Source organism: Mus caroli, unplaced genomic scaffold (assembly GCF_978045245.1).
Source record: "Mus caroli unplaced genomic scaffold, Mus_caroli_1 scaffold_11, whole genome shotgun sequence".
Taxonomy (NCBI): domain Eukaryota; kingdom Metazoa; phylum Chordata; class Mammalia; order Rodentia; family Muridae; genus Mus; species Mus caroli.
In genome coordinates, this window is record NW_028227266.1 from 115,028,288 (window position 1) to 115,050,899 (window position 22,612).

At 47.2% G+C, this 22,612-nt stretch overlaps 1 protein-coding gene across 2 annotated transcripts in view; it reads right to left on the bottom strand.

The window, feature by feature from the left end:
• Window positions 1-22,612, bottom strand: part of Tgfbr2 (transforming growth factor beta receptor 2) — an 87,451-nt gene that overhangs the window by 26,832 nt on the left and 38,007 nt on the right. For both annotated transcript variants that reach the window (XM_021172343.3, XM_021172345.3), the window contains 2 exons: window positions 16,421-16,589; window positions 14,789-14,979 (listed from right to left, as the gene is read on the bottom strand). In XM_021172343.3, coding sequence (XP_021028002.1) covers window positions 14,789-14,979; window positions 16,421-16,589 — 360 coding nt within the window. The remainder of the gene's footprint in view (window positions 1-14,788; window positions 14,980-16,420; window positions 16,590-22,612) is intronic.

Here is a 22,612-nt window from a genome sequence, read left to right on the forward strand (position 1 = left end):
GCCAGAAGAGAGTGTTGGATCCCTGGAACTGGCATTACAGAGAGTTGTGAACCCTCATGTGAGTGCTGGCCCTGACCTGGTTCTCTGCAAGAGCAACCAGTGCTGTTAACAATGGAGCCACACTGTCAGTTCTTGGGTGGGACATATAAAGGTCCACAGCAGAGGTACAGAGACTATTTCTCATTCTCACTTATGAGCCATGGTAGGACACTGCCCCTGAGTAGGCATATTCTCTTGCTAGGAGAAGAGGGTCTGACATGAAAGAGCAATCCGGAGACTGCTCCAGGGCCTCACACATATGGGGACTCAAGGCATACTTCTGAAATGATTAGAATCTCCCATGAAAGTTGCTTTTTATATAACATAAAATTAGAGACAGCTCTGGGTAGAATTTCTGAAAGGTTCTTGAAAAAAAAAGAAAAGAAAAGAAAAGAGGGAGAGAGAGAGAGAGAGAGAGGAAGGAAGGAAGGAAGGAAGGAAGGAAGGAAGGAAGGAAGGAAGGAAGGAAGGAAGGAAGGAAGGAAGGCAGGCTCTATTTACAATAGCAAATGTTCTTAGCCTGGGCTTCGTGAGCAGAATGCAGTGGTTCCAGAACTCAATGAGTGAAAGGCCTCAGCTTCTCTGACCTTTAACGGGAATGTATCGTTTATTTTTTTTTAGTAATTCTTTATTATTTTTATGTGTATAAGTATGTACCTGCATGAATATATGTGCAGTGCGTGTGTGTGTGTGTGTGTGTGTGTGTGTGTGTATGTGTGTGTGTGTATGCAGTGCCCTTGTGGGTGTGTGTGAGAAAACAGCGTTGGATGCTTTGGAATTGGAGTTATAGGTGGTGGTGAGCTGCTTTGTGGGTGTTAGGAAACAAACCAAATCCTCTAACCCTGAGCACTGAGTGCTCTTAACTGCTTAGCCATCACTCCAGCACTGACATATTCTGAATCATTTCTTAGTATTTGCTGTCCCTACGATTACGTCACCCGTTGGAATCATAGACATGTTCATAGCATGTCTATTTGAGAGAGATACCTTGACGAATGCGTGATTTACTCCTCACTCGGATATCCTGTCTGTCCTTTCTTTTCAGATCTGCTGCTAGATCCTGCCCAGGCATTGTTACAGAAATACATATTCATCTATAAAAACATGAGATCATTGCATTTGAGCGCTATAATATTTCAGACGCGTTTACAAGTCCCTCTGAGCACGTCTACAGGATTCATCTGTCTTCAATTAGTTCACAGCACACACGCACAAGAAACAAAGTGCCCTTGGAAGAGGAGAAAGTACCCAAGTGCTGGCCTCTCTGATAGTTTCCTACAGCAGAGTTAAGATGGACCCGTCTCCCTGGGATTCGGGGAGCACATGCCACAGGTAGATCTGCTTGGATTGGTGTATGGCTTTTCACCAAAGCAACTGGGGCTTCTGTTCATGGCTTTGCTTAGCCTGGGAAGGAGCTCTGTGCTATAGTGGGAAGCCCTCTGTGAGTCTCCTCTTAGGAAAGACAAGTAGCACACAGTGAACTCTGTCAGGCAGGGCGCTAAGCTATGCCTGATGTGCGAGCATTGTGTTGCTTTATTTCCATCACTCCTGAGTCAGGTTCTGTTTTACCTACATTATGGAGGTCGGTATTGTGTTTAGGCTGCTCAGGACATGCTTCCTTGATAAAGATCCCTTCATCACCCACCCCCATAGGTGCTGAGTAAATAAATAAATAAATCACCTATGGGGGGTGATGAGGTACTTGAGGCAGGGACTCAGGATAGGATGTTCTTCCTTCTCTTGTTGTATCTCAGTCTAGTCCCACTTCTTTCCTGGACAGTTGCATACTTATCCTGTGGCTTCAGATGATCATGGTGATATGTGAATATAATCACAATTCAAGGGTCAGTGAGGTCTCTTCAAGGAGCTCTCTTGATGCCCTGTCATGTTCATTACTCTGCACACCAGATCACCAAGGCAAGCAGAGAACCACCACCTAGGTCCCTTCCTAGTGTACAGTTACACTAATGAATTCTCCCTCCAAATGCCTTCATTGGAGGGCTCAACCACTTTAAATATTAACACAAGAGTCCATGTCTCAAGTTCATCTCTGTTCATCGGGCTGTTATCAAGACATAAATAACAATCCACTTAGAATTTTAGTTTTAGTTTTTATTTTTCTCTTCTGTGTTTGAGACTGTGTCTCATGTAGCTCAGGTTAGCTTCAAACTCAACATATAGCCAGGGATGACCTTGACAGCCTCCCCTTCAGAGTGGTAGCATTCCGGGCATGTTACTCATATGCAGTGCTAGAGGATGAACCAAGGCCTCAGGGCATGCCAAACAAGCAGCCTACCCAACGAATGGCACCTACAGGCCTCCACTTAAGAGTGGTTTTTTGTTGTTGTTGTTTTGTTTTGCTGGTTTTTTGAGACAGGGTTTCTCTGGATAGCCCTGGCTGTCCTGGAACTTACTTTGTAGACCAGGCTGGCCTTGAACTCAGAAATCCACCTGCCTCTGCCTCCCGAGTGCTGGGATTAAAGGCGTGCGCCACCACCGTTGGTCTCATTATTTGGTTTTACTAAGTCATTTTACTTTAAGCCATTGGAGAGTCTCAGTTTTAATTTCTTTTTAGACACTAGTATCAGATATGGGCATGACAGAGCATGCAAGAAGCCTGGGGAGTTGCTTGTTTTCATCTCTTCTGTGTGTGAATGTGTGTGTGTGTGTGTGTGTGTGTGTGTGTGTAAGTAGGTAGGAAGCTAAGTAGGCAGGCAGGTAGGTAGCTAGATGATAGGTGGATAGGTAGGTAGATAGACAGACAGACAGACAGAATGGGGAAAGAGGGGGAGAGAGAGTACACACACTGCTATGTTGTTGTATATATATTTGACAATTCTAGAACTCACATAGCTTGCTGCCATCACCGGAATCTTTAAGCATCTTGTTGTCATGGTGCTGAATCTCTTGGCACCTCCCATTCAAAGTGAGGTCCAGACGGGCAGTGTGAGCACACATCAGCTGCATGCTTGTGGGGAAAGAAGACTCCTTGCCTCTGTTCTCAATCATCACTACGTCCAGATGTGCATTTGAACGTTCCCTAGATGGCTCCTTCACAGACGTTTCAGAAGTACCTTTCCCAAAGCTAGCGTAGCTTTCTTGGTGTTCTGCCAAAGACGTTGGTTTCATCCTTGCTTTATTCCTAAAACCAAGTCTCTTTGTGGCATCACTGGCAGAGTGCTGGCACAATTGTACTCAGACTGACCAACAAGAAAACAACCCCCAAGAAGAATCCAGTCAATTAGGCAGCAGAGCAGTGTGGAACGAGATAGGATTCCCCATTCATCCTCTCAAATGAAAAGCAAGCAAATTCAAGCAAACAATTAGACGTGATTTTAATTAAGCAACAGGAGAATAAACTGGCAGGAGTTACAGGACCAACTTTAACGGGCACCGTGGCGACAGTGCTGCTAAGCATTCTGGGTAGATTTTGAGAATATTTCCTTCCCTGTAATGAGGGGAGAGGCCTTCCCTCTGTGCACTTTAATTCCTACTGCAAGTATGCCAAGCTGAACCATCTCTCCACTCCCCTCCCTACCTGACAGTCTCCTTTGCACGAGTTTCTGGACTCTCCTTAAATCAAACTGAGTGGAGTGCAAAAGCCTCCTCTGCCTTACTCCTGGGAGGTGGGGACAAAACCTCAAGCAGAGAGCTACAGTAGAGAGGCCTGGCATTTTAGCCATTGTTGGCACAAAGTCCAAATACTGGGACACTTCAGAGTCACTCTTTATGGGGGCTGGGAGATACCTCAGATGGTGAAGTGTTTGCCTTGGAAGTAGGAACACCTGAGTTCAACCCTCAGAACCCACATTAAAAAGCAGGGAATGGTGGCCTATGCTTGCAAATCCCAGCAGTAGGGAGACAGCAAGAAGTGCACCCTGGGCCTCCGACCAGCCAACCTGACCAGCCAACCTAGCCTACCTGGCAAGTAGCAGGCCAGTGGGAGACCACACTTCAAAAAGAAACGCTTGACAATGTGTGAGGAATCTGATGCTGTCCTCTGGTCTCCATATGTACACACACACACACACACACACACACACACACACACACACAAACTTTGGTATTGGAGTTAGCAGTTAGGAAACTGAGAGAGGGGGCTGATTCTCCACAGCACAGCTTAGAAGTGAACTGTTAGCCTTTCAGCCAGAGACCCTCAAAGAGTGTGCCACTGGAAGGTTAAAAGCTGAGCAAGAGCAGTTTGAGGGCTAGAGCAGTCAGGTAAAAGCTGAACCAACGGGAGGGCAGCTGATCACTGACCTACAGCAAACAGGTAACCTAACAACAAGTACGGTTAGATATTTCCCACCACCCATAGCACACATGCCCAGGTTAGGAGTCCAAAGAAAAGACTTTAATCACAAAGCTAATGCCAACAGTGATAGAGTGTGGTTATTTCTTCATGTACTAGCTCAGGGCTTATGCCCAGAAACCTGTATTATCCTGACTCAACATAACTCCTTTTTATTGTTAACACTGTCAATCTACAGACTCTATAACTGCCGACAGGATAAGGCTTTGGGTGTGGGAGTGTGTATGCGTGTGCGTGCGCGCGTGTGTGAGCGTGCGCGTCCATGTGTGTGTGTGCGCATGTGCGTGCGTGTGTGCGTGTGAGCGTACGGGTGCGTGAATGTGCATGAGTGTGCGTGTGTATGTGTGTGTGTGCGTGTGTGTGCGCGTGCGTGAGTGTGCGTGTGTGCGTGAGTGTGCGTGTGCATGAGTGTGTGCGTGCGTGCGTGCGTGCGTGCGTGCGTGTGTGCGTGTGTGTGTGTGTGTGTTTCCAGATTGGATTTACAGCGGCTGGAAGAGCCACCCTGAACATGGGCAGCATGCTACCATGGGCTGGGGTCCTGAGCACTGGGGACCTTCTCTTTCTGCTCGCTGACCCAGGATGTGCTGTGACCCAGCTGCCTTGGCCTGGTTCCTCCATCATTTTCCTGGTTGCCTGTCTCCTCCCTGTGCTCAGGAATCCTAAAGGCACAGACGCACTGAAGTCTCCAGGGAGCTGGGCCAGCGTTGGAAAAGACTGTGCACTATAAATATCATCAGTGCCTTCAGCAGTGCCAGGTATTGCCTGATACTTCACACCCTAAACTGTGACCCTGTTGCCTGGGCACCCTCTCAGTCCTTGTCATCACGTCCCTGTCCCTATTCACATTCTCAAGGTTTCTTCTAAAGCCATAGATGCCAACTGGGGCCTCACTGAACTAACTTCTAATTAGTCGAAAACATAATCCTGTTCCTAGCAAGATTGGCCAGCGTAGATAACGACGCTTGCTTGTTTTCTCCTTAACCATGAACTGAATTTTGGCTCTCTCTGTGTGAATGGCCTCTACCCACTAAGGTTGCTCTGGAATATACAGGGAATACAAAGAAAGACACAGACTCTAGCAGAACAACTATTCTGGGTCCAGCGGTTCCTGGTGTTGGCTACATGTTGGCATATCCTGGAGGCTTAGAAAAAAAGTTTGTGGCACACCCCTTTAATCCCAGCACTTGGGAGGCAGAGGCAGGTAGATTTCTGAGTTCAAGGCCAGCCTGGTCTACAGAGTGAGTTCTAGGACAGCCAGGGCTATACAGAGAAACCCTGTCTCAAAGAAAGAAAGAAAGAAAGAAAGAAAGAAAGAAAGAAAGAAAGAAAGAAAGAAAGAAAGAAAGAAAGAAAGAAAGAAAGAAGGAAGGAAGGAAGGAAGGAAGGAAGGAAGGAAGGAAGGAAGGAAGGAAGGAAGGAAGGAAGGAAGGAAAGAAAGAAAGAAAGAAAGAAAGAAAGAAAGAAAGAAAGAAAGAAAGATAAATGTTCCTGATACCAGGTCCGAGACCATCTAAGCCAGAACCTGCACAGCTAACACAGAATTTACAAAGCACCTTGGTGTTGAACACTGCAACCCAGGCAGTTATGTGGACCTGACTGGGAAAACAGAAGAAATGTCTGAGTTTCAGATCCATTGTGTATGAAATGATACTATGTTAGGCTTGTCTGGGGCTGGAGCTACAGGCAGGTGTGTGTCACCTGACATGGGTGCTAAGAACTGACCCTGGGTCCTCTGCAAGAACAGCAAGTGCTCTAAAGCAACCATTGAGCTGTTCCAGGCCCATACATAGCTTTCCTTACATGAGAAGGACAAATGCAAACTGTTTTATTAAAGTGTGTATATGTGTGTGAGCTGGTGCACAGCCATGAGACAAGGGCCCACCTAAGGTGTTCCGCAAGAGTTGCCCACCTTGCTTTTTAATCAGAGTCTCTTGCTGGCCTGGAGCTCAGGAAGTGAGCAGAGCTGAGTGAATGAGCCCAGGAGATCTTCCTGTCCTGCCTCCCCCTCCCCAGGATTGCATGCAATAACACCACAAATAACAACACACACAATGTGGGTTCTCAGTCCCTACCAACTTTACTGACTGAGCCATCTTCCCCAGCTAGGTTATCGTTATTTTTAATAAACATAATGAATAAGCAAAAAGGGTTTATATAACAGTAGGCCGGAGCAGCTTCCTGTCAGAGAAGACTTCCAAAGCCAGGCCAGGCTATATGTAGAGAAGTTCAGATTGCACACAGCTGGAATTCAGCCCGGGTAGGAACAGAAACCAGTTCACAGAGTTGGCCAGCTTCTTGGAGTGCTTTTATTTATTTATTTATTTATTTATTTGCACGCACAGTTCCACAGCAACCATTTTGCCATCACCCACAGGTGTGGAGTTTGTGGGATACATATGGATGAGTTGTGTGGAGCATAAACTTACAGCCACTGCTGTTGCAAGCCCTGGGGTCCAGTTGCTGCAGTGACCACTCCTATCCAGTGGATGAACTCAGGGCAGGCTGTGCACACTCTGATCGCCCTGTGTGCCCTGCAATGACTCATGGAGAATGGGGTTCTACAAGTGCATGCTCACCACCCCCGCTACCACCACAGCTAGCTTCAGAACACCCACCTTGGGGGGAAAAGTTTACAGAAAGGAGCTGTTTTACCTTGAGTTACCTCATACACACCCTCTGCTGGGCCTGCCTGAGTTGTGGTGCAGTTTGTGTATTTCTTTGTCCAGTTAGGGTTGTGCTAAAGGATTTGGGATATGCTCTCTAGCCAAGGTTTATACACAGCCAGAGGCTCTCTCAGCTCTGGGTCAGCAGTCAAATGATGGAGTAGTCTTCGGGGAGGCAACTGCACTCGCTGATTTCAATCTACAGTTTTGTACATACTCTAATAGTTTTTCTCAACCACATTTTCACATCCCTCCCTCCCTCCCTCCCTCCCTCCCTCCCTCCCTCCCTCCCTCCCTCCCTCCCTCCCTTCCTTCCTTCCTTCCTTCCTTCCTTCCTTTTAAATTCTGCATTAGTCCAGAAAGTAAATCTGCCTCGTTTCCTCTCAAAACTAAGATGCACAGCTGGAATGCAGCTGTTCTGAGGACCAAGTGCCCAATCTGAAGGCCAAGTGTAGCCAGAGGCCACGCCCAGGCTTGCCACAGCCCACCTTGCTCTTTGTACCTAAGAGCAGAGGCAGAGAAAGCAGAAAGGTCAAGGCCTGGGACTGGGAGGAGACCAGAGCTGGGATGAGGCTGCGATTGGGACTATAGTTTATTTGGCAGAGCGCGAGCCTTAGCATCCATGAGGCTGTGGGCTGTATCCCCGAGCAGGCCAGAAACTGGGCCTGGTGGCGCAGGACTGCCATCTAGGCACTCAAGAAGGAGAGGCAGAAGGAGAGGGCAGGAGGGTAAAATGTTCAAGGCCATCCTCAACTATGTAAAATAATCAAAACCAGCCTGGGCTGTATGAGATCTGTCTCAAAACCAAGAACCAAACCAAAACAAAGACGACAACAACAGCAATAACAACAGCAAAACCCCCAATTTCTTCTAAGAAGCTGGTTGCCTGGTGCTGGGGCTGGGGCTGGGCAACCTCAAGGTGAGATCAGGGCGCAGGGGACAACACTTCTGAACTGCTCTCACTCGGAACGCCCTGAAGTCAGCCACGTGTGCAAGGCATCTGGTGCACACAGAATGGGCTCACTGGACAGCGTGAAGCCCCACCATTAAAGCTGTAGTGGGCCCAGGGGGAACCAGCTGGCTGAGATGTTCTGCTAGCAAAGTTAAACATAGACAGGAAACCACATGTCTGATACTGTTCGGGGGTGGGCGGGTGAGGGGGGAGAAAAAGAAAAAAAAATCATTTGTCTTCCTGCCAGAGTGAGGCTGGCTTAGTTTAAAAAGAAGAAATTCTACAACAGTCAGAGAGGAGGGAAGGAAGCAGCGTGGTTAGGAGACCCTGCTTTCCTCCCATCACCTCGGCACCTCAGGTGAACCTACACGATGTCCCCATGCTCACCGCTAAAGTCTGCGTGCAGCGGTGGGTGTGCAAGCCAGCAGAGCACACAGCTACATGACACAAAGAGCTGCTGCTTCCCCACAGAATGGGAAAGGTTGCACTTGGACTCAGAAGTGGTTTGGAAAGTCCTGGTTTTTTTTCTTTAAAAAAATATTTATTTTGTGTGTGCATATGCCCCTCTGTGTGTGTGTGTGTGTGTGCACTCGAGTAACAATTAAATTGAAAAAGAATCTGAAATTTGAGAGTGAGAGAGAGCATAGGAGAATCTAGAGGGAGAAAAGGGAAGGGAAAATGATGTAATTATGTTATAATTTCAGAACATAAATTATTATTTAAAAAGAGGAACAGCCTCTCCCTATCCATCCACGCCCTTCTCACAAGGCGACTTCTCTTGCCTCGGTCCTTGGGGGTCACTTGCCTACCTGAGAGCAGCTTTCAAATAAACCTGCCTTTAATATAAAAAAAAAAAAAAAAAAGGAACAACTCTCCCTAGGCAGAGAGCCCATGGAACTTCTTACTTCCGCCAGCAGAAACATCCACCCTTCAGCCAACGGCTGGATACAACCATATGTAGCCAAGAAGGGCCACTATAAGCCACCCAACATATACCTACTTAAATCATATTTCTTTTGAGATAAAGTCTCGAGTAGTTCAGGCTAGCCTTGAACTCAGATTCTCATCTTCCTGCCTCCACCTTCTGAGTGTTACAATTACAGGTGAGTGTTATGCTCTTGACAGGAACGGGGTTTCAGAAGGACCACACCAGGCCCAACACTCCATGTGATGTTTATTGGGGGAGGGGCCAGCAGAAAGAGAAGGGGGGAAGAGAGAGAGATGGGGGGAGCTTTCTTTATATATGGGTAATGACTTAATTACAGGTAAAGGTGGGAGGTGAGCCAAGAGGATTCTGGGAATATGGTGGCTGTTGCCTTGGTAATAGGTCTGTGGGTCCTGCCTATGTGATATCACGGGTTTTGGAGGTCCTAATACCAATCAAGAGTGAGGGACAGCATTCTTTAGTGTTGGGGCTCAAACTCGGGGCCTCATATGTTGTAGAAGAACACTCTCCCAAATGAGTTATGTCCCCCCAACTATGGTCTAAAACATTCTCGTTTTTACAATTTCCTTTTCTAAATCCAGGGCAATGTTCTCAGCGATGAGCTCTATGCATGACAATGCCATACTCAGTGTCAAAGCAAGCGACAGCCCACGAGTGAATCTAGCACAGCATCTTCTACAGCCCTCTCTCCCACAATACCAAGCCACAGTGAGGGAGACCTGTGATACACCACTTTTCACCTGAACACAGTTCAGATGGGAAGCATCAGGGCAGGGGCGAACACGACCACAACCTGTACAAACCAGGATGGATAAATGAGGATGACCTCGGAGCAACAAGGGAAACGTTATATGGGCCAAGTCTGCGCTTGCTCTGCTACGTTCTCCAAGCCCAGAGGCTTGTTCATCCTCTCAGCATCCCATAAGCTTACCACCCATTCTTCCTGCCTCTATCTGTGTGTGTGCATTGTGCACATGATGGGATGTGTATGTGAGCACCTGTGCATATGAAGGCCCAAGGTGGATGTTTGCATTGTGTGGAGAGGGGTATGTGTGAGTGAGTGCTTGTGTGAGCACACACACATATGAGTGAGCATTGGAAGTCCAAAGGTGGATGTCAGGAAGCCATCCTCTATCACGTATCCACCGTATGCGTGAAGCACCGTCTCTCTGTTTAGCCCAGTGCTTGCCAATATGGCTAGTCTCAAATGGCTGATTTGTTAAGAGAAATAAGAGATATAGGGTTATTTTTCCAGGCATGGTGGTCGATAGGCGTTCTTAACTCCAGCACTCTGTAAGCAGAGGCAAGTGGATCTCTGTGATTGTCAAACCAGCTTGGTTTATATAGTGAGTTCCAAATTAGCCAGGGCTACATGAGGAGATCCTGTGTCCAAAAGAAGAGACCTATGGAATAGTCCCAACAGGTCCTATGGAAGAGCATCAAGCCCGCTTGTAACTACTGAGTCATGGTTTCAGTGACACATCTACACCCACACACTACCAGGGCTCTGATAGTTCAGTGTCCCTGAGTCCCTGTGATGAAGCAGATGTTGGAGGCACTGAATGGGCTCGTGTGCCCCATTCAGATGTGATCCCCGGTTGGGCTGCCCCACTCAGAAGCATATTCCTTACCAGGGAGGCACAAGTAAAGCAGGAGTGTTCGCTGGGGTTCTCTAGAAAAGTTACGCCCCTGTTGCAGATCAGAAGAGCCACTGACTAGTGACTCTGAGCTTGCCAACGACAGGTATAGATTGAAGATGATCTTAGGATATCTTTGTTCCCCTAGTCTCTTTCTGTCACTAACCTCACGATCTGACCTGACATCCTTTGAGGAGCAGGTAGATAGAACCTTTGGAATGAGTGAAGTGACTCACAGACCTCTCTCTTCCAGCATCTCAGAAACTATGACAGCATCAGGTGGAAACCTAAAACCATTGGGAGAGATTTCTCCGCTCTGCCACATAGCCAGTCTGCCTGTTGCCCACCCCACCCCCACGATGCACTTACTAAATATCTCAATATTTAGCTGCCTTCTGTTCTAGAACTATATATTTTTCTAGGTCAACCTGAATCTGTGCTTCCAGACCACACCCACTCCTCCTTCTCTCAGAATAAACACTCTCTTATTCCTTTTGGAGCAAGAGATGTTGTGTTGATGAGTTTGAATTTTCTGTTTGTTTGCTGTCCGGTTTTTGTCAACTTAACACAAGCTAAAGGCACTTGAGAAGAAAGGACCTCAACCGAGGAACTGCCTCCATTAGATTGGCCTGTGGGCGTGTCTTGGTTAATTATTGATATGGATGGCCCAGCCCACCATGGTCAATGCCTCCCCTGGTGGTCCAGGGTATAAAAAGCAGGCTGAGCACACTGGGAGAACAAGACAACCAGAAGCATCTCCTCATGGCTTCTGCTTCAGTTCCTGCCTTGAGGATCCAGCCTCGAGTCCCTGCCCTGACTTCCCTCAGGGATGAATTAATGACGTAAGCCGAATAAACCCCTTTTCTCCTCAAGTTGCTTTTGGTTGTGGTCTTTGTCACAGCAAGAGAAACCTAAGTAGGACAGCTGTGTTTGTACAAAGATGGCCTCTATGACAGCTGCTGAGGACTCTGGAGTCCTGATAATAAAGGAGAGATGTAGGCAAGAGCACTAGGCTAGAAGCATGGTGTAGCCATGCAGCCCTGAGCAGGCTTTCTGTGGAAATTAAGAAGCTAAGCGGAAGGGGCCAGCTCAGAGCGTGATTACTCTAGTCACTGATCTGAAAGGCACTGAAAGCCCTCCCACTCTTATTTAGCAGCTTCCTGCTGTGATCCTGAGTCAAAACAGGAACAAACGTGCCTAATTTGTAATATTATCCAGCAATGTAAGGGCTGTGGTTAGCTTTGATTAGAGATCCTAGACTCAGCATGCTCCCTTTGACTGGGGAAGGTATGTGGGGAGAAAAGAGGCACTGGAAGAGGCACAGATTAAAACAGAGCAAGCCTTTCCAGTGTGCCTGTGGTGTGGTACCCAGGCTACTGGATGCTGTGTTCAAAGGGCCTGGCTGGAACTCAGCTGTTGGAACCCAGATGCCAGAACAGACCTGAAGCCACTTACTCTAACATCCGGGAAGTGGAGCCTGAAGGATCCCTGGAACTCAATGTCCAGTGTAACCTCCTTGCTGAGTTCTGAATCATCAAGAGACCCTGTCTCAAAAACAATGTGTGGCTGGGAAGGCGGCTTAGTAGATAAAAGTGTTTGCCACACAGCATAAAGACCAGAGTTCAGATCGTTAATACACTTGTAAAAGCTGAGTAGGCTTGGTGCCCAGCGGAAATAATCCTGAGACTTGGGTGGTGCAGCAAGGGGGTCAGGAGTTCAAGATCATCCTCAGTTAGATAATGAACTCAAAACCAGCCTGGGATGCATAAGACTTTATCTACATAGGAAGGAAGGGAAGAATGAAGAGAGGGATGGGGCAAGAAAGGAACTAATGAACCCAACCAAGAAACAAGCAGGCCAGTGAGTGCCTTTGAGTCCTAGCAGTGCAGGCAGAGATCAGCAGGTGACTTGCAAGGGGTATGGAGAGACATCTTACCAGGTAAAGTGCTTGCAGCATTCAAAGGACAGGGAACAGGGTTTGGATCCCCAGAACCCACATAAAGCCAGCTAGTGTGGCAACCCTCTCATAATCCCTGCTCTCCAGAAGCAGAGACAGGAATCCCCAGGGCAAAGATGGCTAACTAGCCGAGCCCAATGGTGAGTTCTGAGTTCAGGGGGAGTCTGGCTCAACATATAAGGTAAAAAGTGATAGGAAAAGAGAACCAGTATCAAGGTCCACATGAACGTGCACACTTGTATGCAGATGTGCATACACACACACAGACACCACATGTACACATATAAAACACCAAAAACGAAACATAAATGTCTTGCAAAATTGGCGTGCCACTCCTGATAACACTTGCCCTGCTACATCTTAGACTACCCGTTTTTTTTTTTTTTTTTTGGTTGTTTGAGACAGGGTTTCTCTGTGTAGCCCTGGCTGTCCTAGAACTCACTCTGTAGACCAGGCTGGCCTCGAACTCAGAAATTCACCTGCCTCTGCCTCCCATGTGCTAGGATTAAAGGCGTGCACTACCACGCCCAGCTAGACTACACTTCTGTTCTAGCACCTATCAAGTCTTCCTGATGGATGGCTGTCAGCTGGCCATCATGACACCCCCTCTACTAATTTGCATTCTGAATTTAGATGAGTATTGGGTAGGTTCTCAGGTCCTCCAGTTAAAGTGGTCTTCAGAGAAGGCAAGGGAGATGTGTTGGGGACAGTTCTAGGGAGCTGTGTTGGGGACAGCTCTGAAGAGCAGGCAGTTTCTGGCTAGTGTTCCCTCTGTTTCTGCTGCTTTCTCCTCTTCCTTCTCCTTGGCCAATGCAGGATGCACTGAAGCCACCAGACATCGCACAAAGCCTACTGCCACGGGAGGCTGGTAGGAGATGCCAGAGAAAGCAAAGGCCTTTTTTTTTTTTAACATTTCCAGACATGCCCAGCCTTTTGACAGTGTGATCTACAAAGTTCATGCTGGAGAACCATGCAATCAGTCACGCCCAAAGTGAAATATAAACAAATCACAAAACACTTCCTACGGAGTTTTAAGGATGTTTATGATATTGTTTTGGTCTCTATTCATAGCTATCCTGGTGCACATGTAGCCTGCAGGCTGCAGGTTGGGGATACCTGGATGGCTTTCTGACTAGATGACAAGGTCTCTCTATAATCTGTCCCTTCTTCTGAAGGGACTGGTATGTAGCAGGTAGATAGGTTAAAAAAAAAAAAGACCTGCCAATCTCTGTTTGTCTGTCTGTCTGACTGCCCATAGATTGTCCATACACACATACATACATACATACATACATACATACATACATCTAGAGGTTGGGGCATCTGTAATAGTAACATCATGCCTTCAAATACTGAGGGCACCCAACATCCATACTTTAAAGGATTTGTATCAAGGTCATGGCTATTGGTTTTAATTGGAAGTCACAAAACACAGGCAGGAAAACAAAAACAAAAACAAAGAACAGATGTAAAACAGCAAGAATATGAGTCCCAGTAGGAACTCTTTGCCAAAGGGCACGAGGGAAGCTACTGGGAGTCAGAGAGAGGTGGGTCTCCAGACCATGGAGCTGTTGGTCCATTGGCTCCAGCAACTGCACTTTTCAAAGGCTGTTCTATTTCAAGGAAATAATAGATGAAGGAAAGGAACGTCAAAGAATAATCAGGCCTGCAATCCCAGCACTCAATATAGATTCCAAATTTGAGGCCAACCTGGGCTGTGCTTAGTGAACCACAGGCTAACAAGTAGCACAGTGAATGCCTCAAGGAAAATAAATAAACATACAGCGTAATTAATTACCTAAAAGTATCCCAGTAACATGTGTGCATTCATTATTTACCCATAATTCTGTATAGAATGGTATCTTAGGCCAGCCAGCCCAGACTAATCATGCCACAGTAAAAGATCCTGCTTCAAAAAGCAAGGTGGATGGCTGCTAAGGAGCGGCTTCCAAAGTTGGCTTCTGGACATCATACCCATGAGCACAAACATGCATATATACTGTGCGCACACCCACAAATCTATGCACACACACAGAGAGAGAAAATAGATTTTAAATAATACTAATAATCTCCCCTGCTAACAATCCCCAGCTGCTGCAGATGCCCTGAGAATGAGCCTGGGGAAAGAACCTTTGCTCTGGAGGACAGAAACTGCTTGTCAGGGCCAGGTACCAAGATGGGAATCAGATCTGAGAAGGGCAAGCCTGGAGCCCACTGCTTCCTGAATTCCTCTGTCCTCTCCGTGCTCCCCTGGAGGACTGTTACCCGGGATAACTGCTCACCTTCCGAGAAGATGATGTGATCGTTGCACTCCTCCATGTTACAGGCGCACATGAAGAAAGTCTCGCCCGCCCTTTTCTTTTCCTTCATGAGGCACTTGGGAGAAGCGGCATCTTCCAGAGTGAAGCCGTGGTAGGTGAGCTTGGGGTCGTGGCAAACCGTCTCCAGAGTAATGTTCTTGTCGTTCTTCCTCCTGGGGCACAGAGGTTTGTTGAAGACAAGAGAGAGGGACAGAAAGAGGGGACAATGAATGAATGACCAGTCTCTGGATAGAGCAGTCAAGTCAGTGCATTCCCTAGGAAGTAGTTTTCACTTGAGCTGTCCCAAACTCCTAGGGACATGGTGGTAGATCTCTTTCTTTTTATCTTTGGTATACATGTATGTGTGCAGAGATGTGTACCTGTGCCCACATGCATGTGGAGGCCAGAGGTCAACATCCAGTGCTATTCTGCAGGAGATGCCCCCCTTGGTTATTGAGATAGGGTCTCTCACTGGCCTGGAACTTGCCAATTTAGCTAGGCTGGCTGGCCAGCACGCCCCAGGCATCCTTTCGTCTCTGCTCCAGAGTACTGGGTGTTTCTAGGGATAAAACTGAGGTCCTGATGCCTGTATAGCAAGCACTTTACCGACTCCCAAGCCATTTCTAAAGCCCATGATCTGTTTTTCCTGTTTGCTGGTCACAAGTCACTCTTTGTGTGGGGGTTGGGGGCGGGGACACATTTCATGCCAACAGCTGGTTCCAAAAACAAAATGGGAAGAAAGATCCTAAATAAAGAAATGCAAGTTCCTGGATTCAAGAGAAGGACAGGAGGGGAAACAAACAATTAACGTGGCAGAGAGGATGAAGGGGTGTACTTCCTTTCCAGAACAGAAAAAATAGGAGTGGTTTATGCTTCAGGAAATGGGTTATCTCTTTGCCATCCATTTGTCTGGAGACTAAGTTGGCCTAGAGCTCAAAGGATAAACAGTACAACATATATTTTAAGAAATGCCCAGGAGATTGGTTCTACATATACATCATATTTATTTAAATGCTAATTTATTTTAACCTTTGAGTGCCTGTATGTGCACTATATGAATGATGAAAGCCAGAGGAGGCCAGAAGAGGGCATCAAACCCCTTAGAAATGGACCAACAGGAAGTTATCAGCCACCATGTGGATGCTGAGAGGTGAAACGAACCACCTGGGGCCAGGTGTTCAAACACATGAGCTTATGGGGCTTCATATTCAAACCACAAGAAGAAGCATTCTGGCAATCAGACTTAATAGTTGATGGAGGGAGGACAGGAATATTGTTATCTGTATTTGGGGTTGGGAGGGGGACATACAGTGAGTGCCTCTTGCCACGAGCACACATGACTTAGAAAGACAGGAAACAAAACGTAATGGCTGGATGTGCCCAGTAGGCTCAGATGTATGAATGGTTGATGTCCAGCTGATCCAGTCTCTGCTCACTATATGTGATACACGGGACTGTAAGCCACGTCTTTTCCATGCATATTGGACTGTATCCCCCTAGAACTGGAACCCAGAACAAGCCTTCTTCCTGAAGCTGCCTTGGACAGGTGTTTGTCACAGCATCTTCTAAGGTAATCCGAAAAGCAAGACCCCCTTTCTCCAGAGGCCCCCTTACCACACGGCCACGCAGACTTCATGCGGCTTCTCACAGATGGCCGTGATGCTGCAGTTGCTCATGCAGGACTTCTGGTTGTCGCAAGTGGACAATCTCACATCGCAAAACTTACACAGCTGTGGAAGCTTGACTGCACCGCCATTGTCGCTGGCCATGACATCACTGTTAACTGAGGAGAGAGAAAGAAAGACCAGAGGTTACTCCATGGGATCCCGTGCTAGAAAGAGAGAAGCAACTCCCAAAATATGTCTTCTGCACAAATGACATGGCATGCGTGTGCACCTTCCATAGTAAAGAGATGAAGGAAAGAAGGCAGGCGGAGAAAGGTAATAATAATAATAATAATCTCTCTAGAGTAGAATTCCTGGATGCACGCACAGAGTAATGCCCATTGTGTGGCAGTGGTGACACAGATGTCTCGTGGCTTCTTCACTCTGTCCATGGTGGACATAAAGCATGTTTTCCACAAAAACCGTATCAATCAATAAACAAACAGCTTGGCCCACTGTCCTGGATGCCCCATGTTCTCTTAAAGAAATTCTGGTTCACTGGAGCTGGATATGGAACTCTGTATCTTAAATCATGAAACTGGGAGTTCCATCCTCAACACTGTATAAGTTGGGCATGGCGGTGCAAACCTGTGAGCCAAGCCCTTTGCAGGTAGAGGATGGAGAGTCAAGAGTTCAAGGTTATCCTCTGCTGTATATGGACTTTAAAGCCAGTCCAGGGTACATGAGACCCTGTCTAAAATAAATAAGTAAACAGATCAGACCAGCTCACAGGAATCTATTAGAGGTGCGCACATAAGATGGAGACACTAGAAAAGTCATTGCCCAAGTGGGCAGGGAGGTTACCACCACAGTGAAATACAGAGGTGGCAATGGCAGAAACAGATGCTAGTGGTTGAGCTGATGTGGTCCCAGGGTGATGGCTGTACACTCCAATGTGAGGAATGAGGGATGAGAAAGCAGAGGGGGCAGGGGTATGGTCAGAGAAGCTGGAGGCTGTCTGCAAGTCCTTGAAGTGGAGTCAATTTTCCACCTAGAAGAGTGAAGAAGGGGCCGAGGACAGTGGTGGAACCATCCCCTGTGCAAAGGCCCTGACAGTTCTCTCAGGTGAGGGCTAGGAACGGCCAGGCTTATGTCTCCTCCCAGATTCGCTCCCCAGACTCTGCCCACACTGTCTTGTATTTCCCCACTGCCTTCCACCCCTGCTCTACTGGCTCTCCTTGGAAATCTGATTACACCTCAGGGACCTGCTAGTGACCTGACACTTCTCAGAGCACATCCCCCCACACCAGAGTCACCCCAGCTCCCTCACCCTCATTCCTCACATTGGAAGATAGGACAGCCTCAACACATTAGCTCAATCCTCAGTGTTTGTTTCTGCCACCTTTGGTCTCTAATTAAATGACACTCTTCATCCCAAAGTGGGCAGCTAATAACCACCCAATGGTTCTGTTTGATTGTTGGTCAGGCTATGTGGGTCACGCACTTCCAAATAACCTGCCCGCCAACAATTACATTTCCAAGAGCCTCAGTCTACCTTGTTCAGACACTATCTCCAGTGTGTCAAAGAGAACCCACCATATACAATCTGTGTTTGTTCCTTTTCTCACTGATGAGACCAAATACCCAGGAAAGTAGCAATTAAAGGAAGGCTTTTGGCTCATCCTTTGAGGGTATAGTCTACCAAGGGGAGGCAGAAGCAGTGGAAGGTGGCTGGTCACATGGTATATAGTCGTTAAGCAGAGAGGAATTGAGTTTGTTAGCAACATCTTGAAGTTGACGAGTAAGACAACACTGCCATGCACTCCGGCAAACAGAGAGGAGTTAACTTATATTCTTTACCACACTAAAGATTGGACACTTGGGCTGCATGGGGCTGAAGGACAGGTGCTGGCCCTGAGGCTAAAGGGAGGGACTTCTGCAAGAGGTCCCCTTCAGGAGGTCTGAAAGGGCCCCTTGTACTCACTCCCCTGGTGTTAGCTTACTCCTGCCCGGAGGGTACCAACTCCAGTGCCTGCCTCCGACAGTTACTCTCCCTGCTGTGAATTTTAGATTTCTGTCTTCAGCATTTCACCCTGTGACCTTCTTTGTTGCCTGGGCACAACACCTGCTTCCTGGGTCTCTAAAAATACAAGCTTATATATTTAAGATCTGCTTTCTTGTGGTGACAGTAAACATAGAAGAAGAAGGAAAAAAGCAAGCCCATTCATCCCTCTCTAGGCTCTAACTCATTTCAGGAAGGATATTTTTAGGTAAGAAACTATTTTGAAATCCTCAATGTCTTGCAGAGTGTTCTCTGCTTAGCTAAAAATATAGGCTTCAATGGGCTCCGGACCTTGTTTAAATTTGGTAGCAACAAAACAATGGATATACTTTTTTTTGCAATGGTTATGTTTGGATCCATTTGTGAAACAATTCATTCGATCCCTTAGATTTTCCTACAAGATAATAAAACAAAGAAATAGGAGACTGTATTTATTAAAGTCAGATTTTTCCCCTCTTGGTATTGGGTGTGTTTGGACTAAACATTATTTGCTGGCTGGGAGGCTCTGATGGTCTTCTCAACAGACAATCAAGTCTTTGGGAGATGTAATTTAGCCATTTAGCCTTCTAACATGTTAACATCTTAGCCTAGATCAGTGGTTACCAACTATTCCCACTGTGGACCAGGCAGTGCAACTCTTAAGCAGCCAGAGAAACAGCAGAGCCTGGGTGGATTTCAGATGTCCTGACTGAATGGTTCTGAAGGTGGCATGGGCCTTGGGTTTCTAGAATGCCTGCACCCCCACCCCCATAGGCTCATATACTTGAATACTTGGTCCCTAGTTGGTAAAACTCTTTGGGAAGGACAAGGAGGGTAAGTTTGGTCTTGGAGGAACTAGATGTGGTGAGATTTGAGGTTTAAAAAAACTACCACCATTCTCACTGTGCTTTTAGCCTCCCACTTGTGGATCTAGATGTGAGCTCTCAGGTGACACTACCACCATGTCTTTGTTCCACCATGATGGACTCTGTCCCTCTAAAACCATCTAAAGCCTGATTGAACACTCTCTTCTTTAAGTTGTCATAGTCATGGCGATAGAAGCCTCTATGTTCATGCTGGTGTGGGTACCTTTGGAAGTCAGAAGAGGGAGCTGGAGCCCTTGTGGAGGCTGAGTTACAAATACTTGTGAGTTCTAGGTAAGAGTTCTGGGAACTGAACTCCAGTCTCTGCAAGAAAACCATGCACTCTTAACTCCTGGGCAATCTTTCCAGCTCCAAGGCCTCTGGACTTTTGGAGGCTACACAGATGATTCTGATGTGCAATGTTGATTAAGATTTCTAAGCTACAATTAATGGGGGTGGGGTGAGAGGAAGTCCAGGACAAATGCAAATCAAGGGGCTGAGTGTGTGACTCTGCTGTTAGCATGCTCAAGTTCTGGTTCCCCTCAGCACCACATACATGCAACAAAGTGGGGCATGCTTAGCATCCCAGCACCCTGTAGGTAGAGGCAGGAGGATCACAAGTTCCCAATGGTCACTTGGTTACACAGGGAGATCAAGGCCAGCACAGGCTACCTGAGGGCCTGTTTCAATCTCAAACTGGTGCAGTGCTGATGGAAAGCTTCCCAATGACACTGGGAAGAGCTCCCCTGTGAGGAAAGCCTGAAAAGATGGCATCTGCTCCTGTGTGGCTCCTTTCCTGGGGTGGCCAGTTCTTGTCTAGCAAAAGCTTAGATGTGAGAGAACAGAGGCACAATGACAGGGTAGCCACAAAAGCAGAGGAGACTGATGACAGCAGCAGCTACAGCAGCCACCAAACAGAGGTGTTGACAGGGGTAAGTGCCTAGGGCTGGTGCTGGGAAAACAGGCCTAACAGGAAAGAAACAGATGGGGCCAGCAAAATAGAGAGAGAAAAGGAAGGAAAGGAAGAAAGAAGGAAGGAAGGGGGGAAGGGCAATGGGAAGGGGAGGGGGAGGAGGGGAGGGAGGAGGGGAGGGGGAGGGAAACCAAGAGAGCAACTCACAAAGCTCTTGATGCTCCCTGCCACAACCTGTGCTGACCAGAGCAGCATGGCTCTGGTCAGATCACTGTGCCCGCTGCCCTCCTAGGAGGTCTGAGAAAGTCTCTTCATTGACCCTTGAGAGAAAGGGGAACAGCACCCCATACTTCACATTTGGAAGCGTGGGCATTTGGAAGGGCAGTAGATCAGGGGAATGTAGACTTCTCAGCGCCAGCGGGGGGGCATGCTTTGCCTTTTTGTTTATTTCATTTTCCCACCATTACAGCAAAGCAGAAGGCACCACAGTTAAGCTTCAGTTGGGATATTTTCTTTCCTCCTCTTCCTTTTCTAACTCCTTGGATTCCTCTGTGAAAACCTTACACAAGGCATGATCGATACAATTCACCCTGACCTGGTAACCCCTGACAGAGGTTAGCTGACAGGGATCACTGCCCACTAACAATCCCATCAGCTCCCGGAAGCCTATAAACCTTCCACCTTCCCTTTAGACCAATATTCTCTTCCCTGTATGTGACAGCCACCCACTGGCCTTTTGTGAAACTGCCAAAACAGCCACTTTTAGACTATAGCAATATTGGTCATCTGTGTTGGCCTCACGTCATTCTGTTAAAAGCTTTACGAATTCACTCTGGAACTGGGAGCCGAGAAACACCAGCTTTTGTTCAGTTCATGCTTTCAAGAGGGTCACAAATGCCCCAGCAGCCTCAAAGCAACAGGTGAAATCCCAAGCCTCCCTCCGTGTCCTCAAGAATTCCCAAAGACCTCGTGAGGTCATGAGGACAGGTGGAGGGAGGCAGTCATGTTGCATATGCCTGTTCCAATCCCTAGGGAGAATCCGTGCCAGCCAAGCCCTTAGAGCACAGAGCAGCGATTCTTATGTTTTATCTGTGATGCTTCAGAGGCCAAAGGGGTGGCACCGCAAGGATATGCATCTAGATCAACAGCTAGGGACAAAGATATAACAAGAAATCTCTCCTAGCTGGAGGGGTGAGCCAGTCAGTACATCACTTGCCTTGCAAGCAGGAGATCCTGACTTCAGTCCCCAGACTGTAGGCTTAAACCAGAAGTTTCCACTTCACCAGACCTTATGTAAAGACACAAAACAACTCCAACACCACCAAGACAACCTAACTTACTCTTCAACAACCTCAAACCAAAATTCAAAATGCTTTTCAATTTGATAGCTGAGTTACACTCCGTGTGTTTGCTTAAACAGTCTGCTATTAAGGCAGCACATTTTAATTGCTACAGATCCTTCATTAGCGGTTGTCCATCCTTTGGGAATTTTATACCAGTAGCAGGCAAATTAATTATTCGAAGTGTTCTCTGAAAAGAAGTTCCAGTAATAAGAGGCTCTCTCACCTAGAAAGTCTCATGCTGTCCTATGAAAGGGACAGCTGTCAGAGCATGTGACAGACTCATGAGACATAACACATTTCACTTCTCTTCCACAAGCCCTTGAGTAATAGCAAAACCTTCACCCCAGCACAAAGGTTACTGCATCGTTCTCTCCCATTGCCCCAAACTCACTGCCGAAGGCTCTGAGTTCTCACTGTGAAGGGAGGTATTAATTCCTAGACAAGCACTGTTGTTTAAGGATCGTGGGGGTAAGAAGGGGTCAGATTTTTAAATTGGGATTAGGACTTCTTGGCCCATGTCTTTGAAACAGTGTTTACTGGTGGCTGGAAGGTTAGGGGAAAACTCATCAAGAATGCTTAACGTTCTGCCAGCAGTGCCTTCATGTAACATTGAACTGTGTTCCCCTTATTATTGATTATTCTCGTGTATGTGAGGTGGGGGCACAGCATGCCCTAGCATGGACACGGGATAACTTTACTTGGGTCTCAGGGATCCAACTAGGCTCTTCAGGCCTGTGCAAAGAGGACTTATATCTAATGAGCAATTCACCAGCCCTACTCATATACCTCTGAGTTCATGCACCCCTTTAGTACAGTCCAGGTTTGTGGAGAACCTGAGAGCTCATTGACTCACGGATGCCTGTGACGCCTGGCTGGGTGCTGTATATTTAAGAGTGTCTGTCATTGCTATTGTTGCAGTCAAAGGCAAAGCATCGTGAAGAATAACCCGCAGAATAACCCGAAGAATAACCCGCAGCAAGTACTGAACAGAACTCACTATGCCTTGAAGCTGAGCTTGTCAAGTGTGAATACACACTCGAGT